At 57.7% G+C, this 13,819-nt stretch overlaps 4 protein-coding genes across 6 annotated transcripts; all 4 read left to right on the top strand.

Annotated features, from left to right (window-relative positions):
* Positions 1–178: 178 nt before the first annotated feature.
* On the top strand, positions 179–2,159 carry ABB37_01952 (putative mitochondrial dihydrofolate reductase-thymidylate synthase (DHFR-TS); the record flags this gene model as incomplete). 2 transcript variants are annotated; one of them, XM_015798657.1, is made up of 1 exon in its annotated part: positions 179–2,159. In XM_015798657.1, exon 1 carries the CDS (start codon positions 567–569, stop codon positions 2,157–2,159), a length of 1,593 nt encoding a protein of 530 aa, XP_015662135.1. In that variant the 5' UTR covers positions 179–566. The 2 variants fall into 2 exon arrangements, with proteins under 2 accessions (XP_015662135.1, XP_015662136.1); XM_015798658.1 differs by having other exon boundaries at positions 325–2,159.
* A 1,165-nt stretch (positions 2,160–3,324) lies between these two features.
* ABB37_01953 (arginine N-methyltransferase type III putative (PRMT7)) lies at positions 3,325–4,759 on the top strand (the record flags this gene model as incomplete). Of its 2 annotated transcripts, none has more annotated exons than XM_015798659.1 (1): positions 3,325–4,759. In XM_015798659.1, exon 1 carries the CDS (start codon positions 3,485–3,487, stop codon positions 4,757–4,759), a length of 1,275 nt encoding a protein of 424 aa, XP_015662137.1. In that variant the 5' UTR covers positions 3,325–3,484. The 2 variants fall into 2 exon arrangements, with proteins under 2 accessions (XP_015662137.1, XP_015662138.1); XM_015798660.1 differs by having other exon boundaries at positions 3,390–4,759.
* A 1,977-nt stretch (positions 4,760–6,736) lies between these two features.
* ABB37_01954 (hypothetical protein) lies at positions 6,737–9,796 on the top strand (the record flags this gene model as incomplete). Its single annotated transcript, XM_015798661.1, has 1 exon — positions 6,737–9,796. The coding sequence occupies one exon, from the start codon at positions 6,737–6,739 to the stop codon at positions 9,794–9,796; it is 3,060 nt and encodes a 1,019-aa protein (XP_015662139.1).
* A 2,238-nt stretch (positions 9,797–12,034) lies between these two features.
* On the top strand, positions 12,035–13,413 carry ABB37_01955 (putative mitochondrial acyl-coenzyme a dehydrogenase; the record flags this gene model as incomplete). The annotated part of the gene is made up of 1 exon (XM_015798662.1): positions 12,035–13,413. The coding sequence occupies exon 1, from the start codon at positions 12,169–12,171 to the stop codon at positions 13,411–13,413; it is 1,245 nt and encodes a 414-aa protein (XP_015662140.1). The 5' UTR covers positions 12,035–12,168.
* Positions 13,414–13,819: the final 406 nt, after the last annotated feature.

Raw genomic sequence — 13,819 nt, forward strand, 5'->3', positions numbered from 1 at the left:
TGGTCATCCGAGCTCACGTGCACACGTACACCCTACGTGAAATCAACCACCACCACACACACATATATATTTCTCGCTGACAAAAAATCGCTGTGAATCGAATTCTCCTCCTCTTCCCCTTCCTTCCCTTTTGTTGCGAGAATTTCTTTCTTCGACGTCTGCGCCGACCCCGTGTGTCAGTTGTTGAGGGGGACGAATTTACCTTCCCCCTCCTCCCCACTTTTCATCCTAAGTTGTGAATTCAGGCTTCTCCTTCTACACGCATATCCATCCCTTTCTTCGTGCCTTTCTTTCTTTCTCTCTCCCGTTTGCACCAACCACACAAGCCCACCGACAGCGCGCGCATCAACTCAACGCTGCAACACGCACGGTAGATCACACCGTCGCACCCTTCTTCCTCATCTTCTTCTTTTCGCAACTCTTCGTGCTGTTCTCTCGCTCTTCTACTCCTCGCGGGCCGGCAGACTTCAACCGACATCGCTTTTTCGTTTAAGAGTGCTCCATCTTTCTCTTTGCTATTGACTACTCTGTGCTTTTTTTTTTTGCTTTGCTTTTCACCGTTCGCCATGTCTCGCGCCGCCGCCAAGTTCAAGATCCCGATGCCGGCCACGAAGGCCGACTGCAGCTTCCCCTCGCTTCGCGCCTTCTCCATCGTCGTCGCGGTCGATCAGCAGCACGGCATCGGCGATGGCGAGACCATCCCGTGGCGGGTGCCGGAGGACGTAGCCTTCTTCAAAGACCAAACTACGTTGCTGCGCAACAAGAAGCCGCCGACGGAGAAGAAGCGCAATGCCGTCGTGATGGGCCGCAAGACGTGGGAGAGCGTGCCGCTGAAGTTCCGTCCGCTAAAGGGCCGCCTCAACGTCGTGCTCTCCTCACAGGCGACGGTGGCGGATTTGCTGGCGGAGCTGCCGGCTGAGAAGCGCGACGAGGCGGCGGCCAACGTGCTCGTCGTCAACGGCGGCTTGAAGGAGGTCCTCCACACACTGGCCCGCCCGCCCTACTGCAGCGCCGTGGAGACGGTGTACTGCATCGGCGGTGCGCGTGTGTACTCGGAGGCGATGCAGTCCCCCTGTGTGGAGAAGATGCACGAGGTGTTTCTCACGCGCGTGCACACGACAGCGCCGACGTGCAACCGCTTCTTTCCTTTCCCACCGTCACCTCCCCCCGCGTCCGGCGAGGCAGCGAGCGCGGTGCCGCAGTGGGATGTGGAGTCGACCACCGGTGTGCGGAAGAGCACGGACGAGGCGGGACTGGAGTACGAGATTCTCAAGTACGTCCCGCACAACGCGCAGGAGCGGCAGTACCTGGAACTGATCGACCGCATCATGAAGACCGGCATCCTGAAGGAGGACCGCACGGGTGTGGGCACGATCGGCCTCTTCGGTGCGCAGATGCGCTTCTCCCTGCGAGACAATCAACTGCCGCTGCTCACCACGAAGCGGGTCTTCTGGCGCGGTGTCTGCGAGGAGCTCATCTGGTTCCTGCGCGGCGAGACGAACGCCCAGCTTCTGGCGGACAAGGACATTCACATCTGGGACGGCAACGGCTCGCGGGAGTTTCTCGATGGCCGCGGACTGACGGAGAACAAAGAGATGGACCTCGGCCCGGTCTACGGCTTTCAGTGGCGCCATTTCGGGGCAGATTACCGCGGCTTCGACGCCAACTACGACGGCGAGGGCGTCGATCAAATCAAGTCCATCGTGGAGACGCTCAAGACGAACCCGAATGATCGCCGACTGCTCTTCACGGCGTGGAACCCGTGCGCGCTGCACAAGATGGCGTTGCCTCCGTGCCACCTGCTCGGCCAATTCTACGTCAACCCGCACACGAAGGAGCTGTCCTGCATGTTGTACCAGCGCTCGTGTGACATGGGCCTTGGCGTCCCCTTCAACATCGCCTCCTACGCCCTCTTAACGATTCTGATCGCGAAGGCGACGGGTCTGCGCCCGGGGGAGCTGGTGCACACGCTGGGCGACGCCCACGTCTACAGCACCCACGTCGAGGCGCTGACGGAGCAGCTGCGGCGGGTGCCGCGTGCCTTCCCGGTGCTGGTGTTCAAGAAGGAGCGGGAGTTCTTGGAGGACTACGAGTCGACGGACATGGAGGTGGTGGATTACGTGCCGTACCCGCCCATCAAGATGGAGATGGCGGTGTAAGAGAGAGCACTGGTTTTCTGAGAGCTTGCGCCAGGAAAAAATCGCCGGGAGATGAGTCGAAAGCTTCATGTTGTACTACTTTCCCTTTCTCCTTCTCTCCCCTCCAGTCGACCTCTCTTCAGGAAAGGCTGTTTTCTTTTTTCCCACCGTCCCGCCCCTTTTCCAACCCCACGAGGTGGAAACGCAGACGATCTGAGTCTGCGAGAAACTCCCTTTCGTAAAGTTCTAATTGGTTCAAAAATAAATATAAAAAGAAAATAACGCCGTCTACCCTTAAAGGAAAATGAAAACGATACAGGGATGTAACGACACTGTTTTGCACTGTGTTGTTCTTTCTCCTTTCTCCTTTCTTCTTCCTTCCTTCCTGATCTGAGAGTAGTCGACTAGAGTTTTTCTCACATTTATTAATCTCTTCCCGATCGACGCCGGGGATTTATTTCTAACGGGTTTCGTGACTCTCCGTGTTTGTTTTTCCCTTCTGTGTTTTTTCATAGACCTCCCCCCTCTGTTCTCATAGAGATTGCCCTCCCTGTTTTGTGTTCTTCTTCTCGAAGTCGTTGATTCCGACTGGACGGCGAAGGTCGTCTGTGCGAGGGGGTCGATTAACGGCTGGGAAGCCTTCTGCGCTGCAAATATATAAAGGAGCGCAGCGCAGACGCTATATTTCTGATATTTCTGATATACGCACATATATATTGTTTTCAGCTAACGTGGTTTTTGTTTGTCTTCATACGCGTTAACAGACCCGGTGCGTGTGCTTCCACACTTGCCGTCTGCGTGGTTGAGAAACAGAGGATTCCTACATCCCCCCTCCCTCCCCTAAAACAAAGAAATGCCAAGAGCATAGCGCCAGGCAAAAGCCCCGAAACAAACAAGGAAGAGAGCGCCAGTGAGACGTTCGGCCACATCGACGGTGCATCACGTCTCGGTCGGTAAAGTACACGCGCCGTCGCTCCTCTAAAAAAGAAAAGCATTTAACAAGAAGGGAGAGGAGAAACCATGCTGAACCTGCCTGACCCCTTTTCGTATAGGAGATCACATAACTGTCACTACTCCGCCCCCTGTGATACGCCGCCGGCGTTCGTCTTCTGCATTTTACGTTTCTGACCCTCCTCCCACGACGCCTCCCTCCCCTCGTATGCATGTAATGTGCACCGCCGTCTACAGAAACCACACCCACCCTCCCTTCCCCACCAACGCGCCTCTTACACACCGCGGTGCCCCCGGTGCAGCTCCACCGCACGCGGAGTCTCTTTGCTTTCCCCTACACCGCACGTTTCTTCTCTCACCAAACGAATCCTCCGCTGGCGCCGACCGTCACAGGCATGCCCGCCAAGCGCAAGACCCCCACAGCTGCGTCTGGCGCACACGCCGGCAACGGCAATGGACGCCCCACCACACCCGCCGGCGCGCACCCGCAGATGGACATCGGCTTTCTGCCTCCAGGAGCGAAGTACCCTGCCGGTGCCGTGCCCGCCTATGCCGGCCCCAACGCGAACCGCCAACCGAATCAGAGCAGCAAGAACAATCGCAAGGAGGACTTCGACTACCGGTTTGAGCAGCACATCTTCGTGCCGCGGCGGCTACGTCGCGTGCCGACAGCGCTCGTCGAGGCGGTCAACGACTTCCACTTTGCCATGATGAACGACACGCCGCGCAACGAGTTTTATTACAACCTGCTGAAGCGGCACATTGTCCCCGGGGAGTCCGGTGTGCTGGAGATCGGCGCCGGCTCGGGGCTGCTGTCGATGATGGCGGCGAAGCTGGACGCGAAGTGGGTGGTGGCGGTGGAGGGGTCGCCCGAGATGGCGGCGCTGGCGCGGTCGAACATCGCGACAAACGGGTTGCAGGAGAAGGTGAAGGTGCTGAACATGCTGAGCACCGAGCTGACCCCGCGGGATCTGCCGGAGCCGCCGAGCATCCTCGTGTCGGAAATCTTTGGCACGCTGCTGCTGGGCGAGAGCGCGTTGGACTACATCGCCGACGCCCGCCAGCGGCTGCTGCGCCCGACGACGAAGATCCTGCCGCAGCACGCCGTGCAGTACGCCGTGCCGATCCAGTGCGAAGCGCTCCAGCAGATTTGCACCGTCTCCAGCTGGAACGGCATCGACCTGTCACACGTGATGGCGCTGCAGGACACAACCAGCGTCGTCTTCACGAAGCAGTACGGCTTTCGCATGAGCTCCGTCCCCTTCACGCGCCTGTCGGAGCCGATCCCGCTGCTGACGGTCGACTTCGCCGCGACGAAGCGCAGCAACTTCAAGAAGTCGTACCCGATCGAGGTGACGGCGACGGCGAGCGGCACGGCGCACGCCTGGCTCCTCTACTGGATCGCGACCGACGGTGAGGAGAGGATGTCGACCGACCCGGCGGAAACGATGCACAACTTCGCGCGCGACATGCAGTGGGGCCAGGCTCTGCAGCTGATTGACGAGGGCAGCGACGCACGTATGCCGACCCCGCTCGTGATGAGCGCCGGCGCGACGTACAACTTTAACTGCGCCCTCTCCAGCGACCGCGTGGTGATGAGTCTGCATTACACGCCTCCGCAGGCGGTGCGGGCACTGGAGAACGAGGCGGACAAGAGGCAAGAGCAATAAAGAGGAGTGGAAGCAACAAAAGGCTTACCCCCCCCCCCCCATGAAACCCAACGACAACGCGGGGTGCTGCGAAGCCGCGATGTAAGGGGCAGGATGTTTTGACAACTGTCCTTGCCGCGCCATGTCCGCTAATGTTTTAAAGAGAAAGAGAAGTGATTTACACGAATAAGAAGTACTATAAGTAAACCAGAGACGGAAAAAGCAGAACGACAGCAACGACACCGCGGCTGCGTTCGCGAGAGCAGCGCTTCGATACGCCGGCATCAAAGCGGCACTGCCGTGGCTGTACATGCTTTCAAAGGGCATGGACATAGTGCGCGGCTGCGTGAACGAGGCGGGCAATGCTGGAGCGCCCAAACAACAACAACAGAAGGAAGTAATCCGATAGGGTAAGCGATAACTCGTAGGTAAGTGAAACCGTCTGTGCCGGTATTTTCCTTCTTTCTTCGTCGTAGGATTATTATTAAAAGGAGGAAGAAGAGAATAAGCCTAATGTATCTGTGCGGATGTGACAGCTGCTCATCTGCGGCGCTGCACAGCCATTCACGTTTTCCTCCTCTTTCTGTCCCTCCTTCTCAACTCTTTTCTGCTGCTTCACTTCACAAAACAACAACAAAAGTTTTCTTCCTCCACCTCTGTCTGTGTGACCTGTGCCGTGTATTCCCGTTCCTTGAAAAGCAAACCTTTTCCGTTTCGCCGGCTCTTCTTCCCATCCACGGCAGCAATGGCTACGTCTAATGCAAAACGGTGAAGTACACACAACAGTAATCAAAACGCATCTTTATTCCCTCTCTTTCTCGTTCTGTCGTGCGATTTTAAAAGCAGCTCCGAGAAGGAGGAGTGCGAAGCGCGGCGTCTCTGTGCCCAATCAGCAAAAAAGAGAAAAAAACCTGATATTGCTAACGCTCCCGTCCTCACCTACGACGGCTGCTTTGGTGCCTCCGTTGCACCTTATACATATATAGTTGGGCTGCATTTACGCTTCTTCATTTCCCTCTTCTTCGCTGTTCATTGAGGTCTTTTGTTATTCGCACTATTCTTCCCATCTATATATATTTTAGTTCATCTCTCCCAATCTGTTGCTGGCAGAGTTCTGTCTTGTCTCTTTTTCTCTTTCTGTCGAGGAAGTAACGACGACGCTGTGCTGATACTCGCACATTCGAGTGTGGTTGTTGTACCTGCTCTGTGTTTTACCATCGCGCCCAGCGTGCTTTGTGCGGCGCATTCACAAATCTTCATCACCTCTCCTTAATTGTTTTTAAATAGTTTTTATTGGTGTCTTCGTTGCTATCTGAACTCATTATAGAAACACAGAAAGCAGCAGCAGCAGCAACTGTGTGTGTGTGTGTGTGTGTGTGTTGTTCCATCGTACGTTGCAGCCCAAACCGCCGCCTTTCGGTAGGTCTCTTCTTCTCTCTGGTTGTGTGTGTCGTGGGACACGTTCTTCGCTCCTCATCTGCGTATCCGTCAGCAAATACAATCCCAGTAAAACCGAAGGCAAAGATCTCGATAGAGGAAAACACACACACGATGGGCATGTGCTGCTCGCGATCATCTTCCCAGACGGCCGACTGGAGCGTGTCGGGGAGCGAACCACGCCGTGGGCGAGGCAGAGCGACACCGCCGCCTGCCGCAACAACCATGAGCACACACCTCCGCAAAGCACACGGTGCTACTGCCACGCACCGCCTCGCCTGTCACGACTCCCTCAGTTCAACCGGCTCCCTCACGGGCGTCACCATCGACATACACGACACACAGAAGGGCTTTGGGCAGGGACACACCACACACGTGCCCGCAACGAACTCCCGGGCGCGGCGGCGAGTGCGGCCAAGCGACGGCCTCGAGGCGACGCACCCTCCTCGTGAAGGGAACGGCGGCGAGTACAACCCCAACCCACGTCTGTGCAGCAGCAGCAACAGCGGCAACAGCAATGGTCCGACGGTTCCGGTGAGTGCATTGGCTTCTACGTCCAGCATGTCTCACTCCCACTCCCACTCCACCCCCACCCCCACTCCCACGCCGACCACCGCCACCGCAGCGGCGCACGCGTCTGCGTTGAATGGGGCTGTGGCGGCACCGCTACGGCGAGGGCCGAGGCAGGCGCTGCTGTCCTACGCTGCCCAGTACCGCACCCTTCAACCCTTTCTCCGGCAACGACTGCGCAACCGGCGCTGGCGTCTCGTCTTCAGCAGCGATGTTCACGGCACGCACCTGGTCGATCACTGTCAGCGCGCCTTCCACGAAGAGGAGGCGCTGTGGCGAGCGGCAGTGATGGAGAGACCGCACCACGGGGAGGGTGGGCGGATCGTAAAGAAGGGCGTGTCGAGTCAGGAGGAGGCGGCGGTGGACGATGACGGCAGCAGCAGCAGCAGCAGCAGCAGCGCAGCGCCCTTTGCATTTGCCTTGGTGCCGAATCTGGCGTTAATGGAGACCACCCTTGTCGTACCGGCGCCAGTGAAGAACGGCACCGCAGCGCCGTCTGCGCCGGTCCACGACGTGGTAGGTTCATCAGTAAGGGGAGAGGCGCCCACCGGGGAGGAGGAGCACGGCAAGTCCAAATTCAGCGACGTCGTGGACAGTCATGTTTGCATCGGTGTGTATCTGCAGCGTCTTCCCGCGCCCGAGTCGGTCACCTCGTACCGCCGCTCCGAGGTCTTCTTCTTCCTCTTCGAGTCCCCCATCCAGCTCTCCCCGACAGCGGAGGCTGCTCGGATGGACCCGGCCGGCCAACCGGCGTATTCGACGCCGCCAGCCGTGTCCGCGCCTCCACCGTCCGTGACACAAACAAGCCGGCGCCGCCGCCACGATGTCAGCCTCAGCGGCGAGATGTTGTGCGACGTTGGCGAGGAGAGCGGGGATATGCGCAGCCCCAGCACACGCAGCGCTTCACAGGAGTCGTTGGCGTCGTCGTCGCCGACAAAGCTGGAGCACACGCCACGGACGCAGACGCACCGCCTGGCTCACTCCCCTGGCGAGAGCAACACGGACGGCTCTGCACCAGTGGGAAGCACTCGGGCGAACGATGCGGCGGTGAACCCAGAGGAGCACGGCGGCGCGTTTGACTCCTCCGTGCCACCGCCGCCGGTGGCCGCGACGAGAGTCATGCGGGACCGCTGGTACGACGTGAACAACACGGAGGGCATAGCACGGGCCTCGGACCACTACCGTTCTGGCACCGCGGGGGAAGGACGAAGGCCAAGCGCGGTGGCCGATGACCACGAAGAGCAACCAGAACCGGTCGTTCCCGCCGTCGCCAATGGCATTCTCTCTCCCCAGTGGCAACGCCAGGTGGAGGGCATCGAGCAGCAGCAAAGCGGTCCGGCGGTGATCAGCGGCGGCGAACGCGCCGGGATGGCACCGGATGTCCCCCCATCCCCTACGCGCAGAGGCACGACTCACAACGGCGGCGAACAGGACGACACCTTCAGCTCGGCCTCCGCATCGCCGGATAACGGCGAGTTGGACTCCACTGCACGCCCGGGCCGCAGCGCGACGCGACGGCCCCCCTCGCTGTTCAACGACTCCCTCTCGAATTCAAACGGGGATGGGCAGCGTGCCGCCCCCTTCCCCGCTGGGGCCACGGCGTCCTCCGTGTACGACCACCAACTGCCAGCGTGGGTGATTGAGGCCGTCAACTCCATCCACGACCCGGCGACACCCGTTACCCCCTGCGGCGTACTGGAACCTCCCGCTGTCAACGACCGGCCTACCCCGGCCATCGCGCCGCCCTCCCTCTCGCGGGCCCCCAACACGCAGTTCACATCTCCGTTTGAGCAGCACACCGCGCCTGCCGTCGAAGCAGGCCACTCCGTCCTGCTGGAAGACGATATCGTCTCGGAGAGCACGACGGTCGTGTCAGCCACCTCCGCCACCGGCGGGGCCACCGCGTGGCGTGAGGACGAGAACCTGTCCAGCTACTGGCCGGAGACACCGAGGACGTCGAACAAGGTGCAAAATGGAAGCACCGCCCTCTCCTCGCACACCCGCATCGGCCACCGCAGTCAGGAATGGTACGCCCCGGCGAGTGACCTCCCGTCGCTGCCGCCGCTGATGTCGCGCGTGTCGAGTCTCGGCGGCGAGGACACGGCGGATTGCTTTACACCGCGCCAGCCGCGGGACGGCGCGCCTGGGCGTGCGGGAGCGGCACCGTCGGTGGACGGCGTCGAGCGTCTGTCTGCGGGGCTGGTTGGTGGTCGAGAGTCTCCTCCGCTGTCACTCCTGAGAAGTAGAAGTGGTGGTGGTGTTGGTGGGGGTGGGGCTGCGCCGGCGAACAGCTCCCTCAACTCCGTCGCCGCCGCTCCAGCAGCAGTTGCAGCCGCGATACCCGTGACGATGGCCGCTGTGGAGTACAGCAGCGCTGCGCCGTCGGTGCGGCCCGTCAGTGCGGGTGTAGAGGTGTACCCCATGACATCCGCATCGGAGATGCTGTGCGATGGCGCCGCCGTCACCTCTCCGGCCGACAGCAATCAAGACTTGGATGTTCCGTACCGCCGCGCGAGTGAGCTGGCCATGACGGAGGACACGATCGACGTGTACAGCACATCGTCCGGGGCCTTCTATATATGGGACCGGCGAAAGGATAGCACATCGAACGCATCCCCTGCTGCTGTCGCCGCTGACGGCGCTGGTGCGCACAACGGCGGACCGTTCCCTGACTGCATCGGCAGCAGCGGCGGCAGCGGCGAGCACGGCTTCGTGTGCCAGCGAGACGCGACCGGTGTGCGCTGGAATGTGAGTTACTTTGTGGAGAAGGCATACGGAAATGCGCAGGCGAGCGGCCTTCTTTCAGATTCTTCTGCCAGCTCGACGGGTCGTCCGTCGTCGCTCTTGTCTCTGGTGCGTGCACAGGCGCGGCGGGGCGGTGGTGCCGGCGGGGCCGCAGGGACAACAACGGAAGACCGATCGGCAGAAATCTTCACCTCGCCTCTAGTGAAAATGCAGCTGTGTCTTATATCCTCCCGCTCAATGCCCTCGGCGTTTCAGCGGAGGTCATCTGCTGCTGCTGCAGCAGCTTCTTCCTCGTCGGTTCAGTAGAGTTCCGTTAGCGCTAGCGTTTTTGTTCTTCCTGCTGCTGCGTTGTGCATGTCCTGAGGGTTTTCATTTGTGTGTGTCGAAGGCGTATCTGTCTGACTCTCTCTTTCTTCTTAATCTTTATTTTTGCTCTACGCATGCCTTCTGATGGATGCCTCTTCGTTGTTCCTGCGAGGTTGTACGCTGTACTGCCCCGCGTCCCTGTTGTTCCTTCTTATTCCTTTTCCGGCTGCATCATCGCGAGTGTGGTGCCCTTTAGTGTTCGTACGTGGCGTTCGCTGTTATCCTTGTTGACTCTTAGAATGCACGTTGAGGCGCGCGTAACGGCCGTGCTGCCGTTTCATTGTTCGTGTTGCACCTTGTTCTTATTTTTCTCGGTTTATACTTCTCTCTTTCCACGTCGCCGGGCGCTGCGGTGGAGGGCAAGACGCGGCAATCGAAGCTGTACGTTCATTCCATTTTATTTTGCTTTCTTTCTTTCTTTAAGTTGAATTTATTTCTTGCGTAGCCGTTTGGTGGTGTGTTCGTGAAATAATAGGGATAGTACGTGCATATGGACGTGGCAACGCGCAGCTAACGTATCTGGATTAGAAGAACAGTGTGTTCACCTGCCTCCGCGGCGTAGCCCTGCCTCCGGCGTTTCTTTTCCTTTTGTTTTCCTTTCGCGCTACTTGTTACTTTTCTGTAGCTTATTCTGTCAAACAGCAACTACCACAGCACAAGAATACGTGGTTGCTTCGTTTACTCCGCATTGCAGCCAGATGCATTCGCGAACCACGAGCTCGGAGCTGACACACAGGGGCATCCGGGATGCGTACTCCCCTTCCTTCTCCCACCCTCCCTTTCAGTGAACCATGACGGGTTCACGGTAAACCTGTTCCCCCCCCCCCGGTGGCTCCGTGCTGTAGTCCGCCTGTTCGATTCATTTTTCGTTTCTCGCCCTTTCTGCGTGTTGTGCATCTCGGTCTGTCTTCTGCGGTGAGGAAGTCGCGCATCGATCAGAAAAGTGAGGCACGCTTCACTTTTGGACGCACAGGAGCAACGCTTCTTTTACTGCTACTGTTACTATCACGATTACTATTTCTATTTCTTTCTACATTTCCTTCCCTTATTAAACCCACTCTCGTTGCGAAGGGGTACCTCGAGGCCCTGCAGGTTTCGCTGTGCTCCTCCTTGCTTTTCGTTCGTGATTTTCACGTTCTCCCCCTCCCTCCTCCCATATTTTAATCTCACATTTTATTATTCAAGTATTACTACCTATCTTTCTTCTTCGCTTATGTGGTCCGCTCGCCATCGCGCTGCCCTTTTCCTGTTTTCCTTTTTTTTTTCCTGCTACGTTAGCGAATAGAGAAAACCAGCGAACGGGCCGGAAGCTCAGCCGCCTCCTCGTCACGTGGTGGTGGTGGTGGTGGTGTGTGGGGGCGTCGTACAACGACGTGTTCGTTGCGCATGTGCATTCTTTTTCCCCTTCCTTTAGTTTTCGCAGGGACCCTCTTTTGCGCTTCTCTTCCGTTGGTCTTCTTAAGAAAAGAAATAGAAGAAGAATTCTCTTCGCCCTTCATTTCTTCTTCTTTCGCCGTTTTTTTTTCGCTTTAACCGTACAGATTTGATTATTTATATATATATATATATTAGTGAACTTAGTGGTTGCTGCGCACTCGCGTTGAGGCAGTGAGGCGTTTCTTTCTTTCTCTCCAACTGACGGTAAAACGAACGCGATTCCGAACTTATGCGTGATGATCGTAAAAGAACTAATAAAGTCACGCGTGTTCAGCTCCACTACAAACACCCTTCTTTCCTGTGTGTGTGTGTGTGTGTGGTGGACGTGGTGAACGCAGCACTCACCCAACAACAGCATCGTTGCGCTCCCCGGATGAAGGGGGTCCAACTGTGTCGAATGAAGACGGCGGATTAAACTCTACCGGACGATATGCTTCGATTGTGAGGCCCACTGTGAAAGGCATGTGGGAGTTTCTCTCTCCGGATAAATCTGCACGTCTCAGAGCCGTCAAGCGATGCTGCAGCTTCCACACAGAAAAGTTTTACCAGCAGACCTCCACTTGATTGGCGCGTTCTCGTCCATGTCGTACGTGATGTGTACTCCTCTTCTTCCTCCTTATTCTTCCCCTTTCTCTTCTAATCGCTGTTTGTTTTTTAAATTCTCTCGTGTGTCTGCACTCTGCGCCGTTCGCTGCGCGGCTCCTTCCTTCCACCTGCGCCTCACATCGCCATTCGCTCCACAGTACCCCCATCGCCGCACGCCTGTTCACCATTCTTATCAGAAATACAGCACACACACACACACACACCGCTTTTTTTTATTAGAAACAGGACTTCGAGCAGCTTTCTTGCTCTGTCTCACCGTCTATCCAACAATGCGCTCCTCCGCGACGCCGATGATGCGGTGTACCCTGCCGCTGCTCGGTGGCAAACCCGCTCTTGGCGATTACTTCGGCGCCACCGCCCCCACTGCCCAGGCACCAGAGGGACTCTCCTTCGGCTTTACAGATCAGCAGCTGCAGTACCAGGAGACGGCTCGAAAATTTGCCAAGGAAAAGATGCTGCCCGCCGCGGCGGAGTACGATAAATCGATGAAGTTCCCCCACGATATCTACAAACAGGCATGGGAGCTCGGGCTCACGAACATGCACATCCCAGCGAAGTACGGCGGGCTGGGTGCCGGGGTGCTGGACAGCGTGATTGTGCAAGAGGAGATGGGCTACGCCTGTGCCGGTATGTTTACCGCCTTTACCGGCAACGATCTCGCCGAGACACCGCTGCTCATTGCGGGGTCCGACGCCCTCAAGAAGAAGTACCTCACCCGCATGGTGGAGGAGCCGCTGCTCGCCTCGTACGCCATGACGGAGCCGACGTGTGGGTCTGACGTGGCCGCGATGAAGACAGTCGCCAAGAAGGAGAAGGATAAGTGGGTGATCAACGGGTCGAAGATGTGGATCACCAACGGTGGGGTGGCGAACTGGTTTTACGTAATCGCCCGCACCGAGGGCGGCTTTACGGGGTTTATCGTGGACGGCGACGCGCCGGGCCTGACGCGCGGACCGAAGGAGATCATGCTGGGCCAGCGGTGCAGCGACACGCGCGGGATTACCTTCGACAACGTCGTCGTGCCGGAGGAGAACGTTGTTGGTGAGGTCGGCAAGGCGTTTTATGTGGTCATGAAGACGGTGGACAGCACACGGCCACCGGTGGCGATTGGCGCGGTGGGTCTGGCGCGGCGGGCAACGGATGAGGCGACCAAGTACGCGCGTGAGCGCGTCACGATGGGGAAGCCCATCGCCCAGCATCAGGCCATCGCCTTTATGCTGGCCGAGATGGCCGCCGGCGTGGAGGCGTGCCGGCTGCTGTGCTACCGCTCGGCGTGGGAGGCGGACCAGGGCCGCCGCAACACCTACTATTCGTCGTGTGCGAAGATGATGGCGGCGAACTTGGCGGAGCGGTGCGCGAACAACGCGGTGCAGATCTTTGGCGGTAACGGCTACAATACCGGATACCCGCTGGAAAAGCTGTACCGCGACGCGAAGCTCTTCTCGATTTACGAGGGCACCACACAGATTCAGCTTGAGATCATCAGCCGCTTCGTGACGGGTGCGCGCCACTGAAGGAGTGAGAAGGAGCAAGAGATAAACAAAATTTTGCCCATACGGCGGAAATTGAAGAAAAAGGAAGTGTAGTGGTGCGGCGCAGCACAACTGCTTACAATCTACAAGGCAACTTCAACTTCCGCTTGCGGTACTGACAACGCTTAACATGTTTTATTTTCTTTTCCTATCTTTTATGCATACAAACATAAGTACACACACACTTCTTCCATAGTGTTAAAGAAAGTCAAGAGGGCCATGGCATCGTGTGTGGCGGATACCTTGACTCATCATACAACCTGCCTGCACATTTTTTCTTCTGCTTTCTCTTCCTCAGCTCCATCCGGGGGATCGTTTCTTGTCCATTTCATACAAGCCTTCTTTGCTGTTTTAATATATATATATATATATTTTCTCCTCTCTTGTA

This window comes from Leptomonas pyrrhocoris, assembly GCF_001293395.1.
Source record: "Leptomonas pyrrhocoris isolate H10 chromosome Unknown, whole genome shotgun sequence".
NCBI classification, from domain to species: Eukaryota; Euglenozoa; class Kinetoplastea; order Trypanosomatida; family Trypanosomatidae; genus Leptomonas; species Leptomonas pyrrhocoris.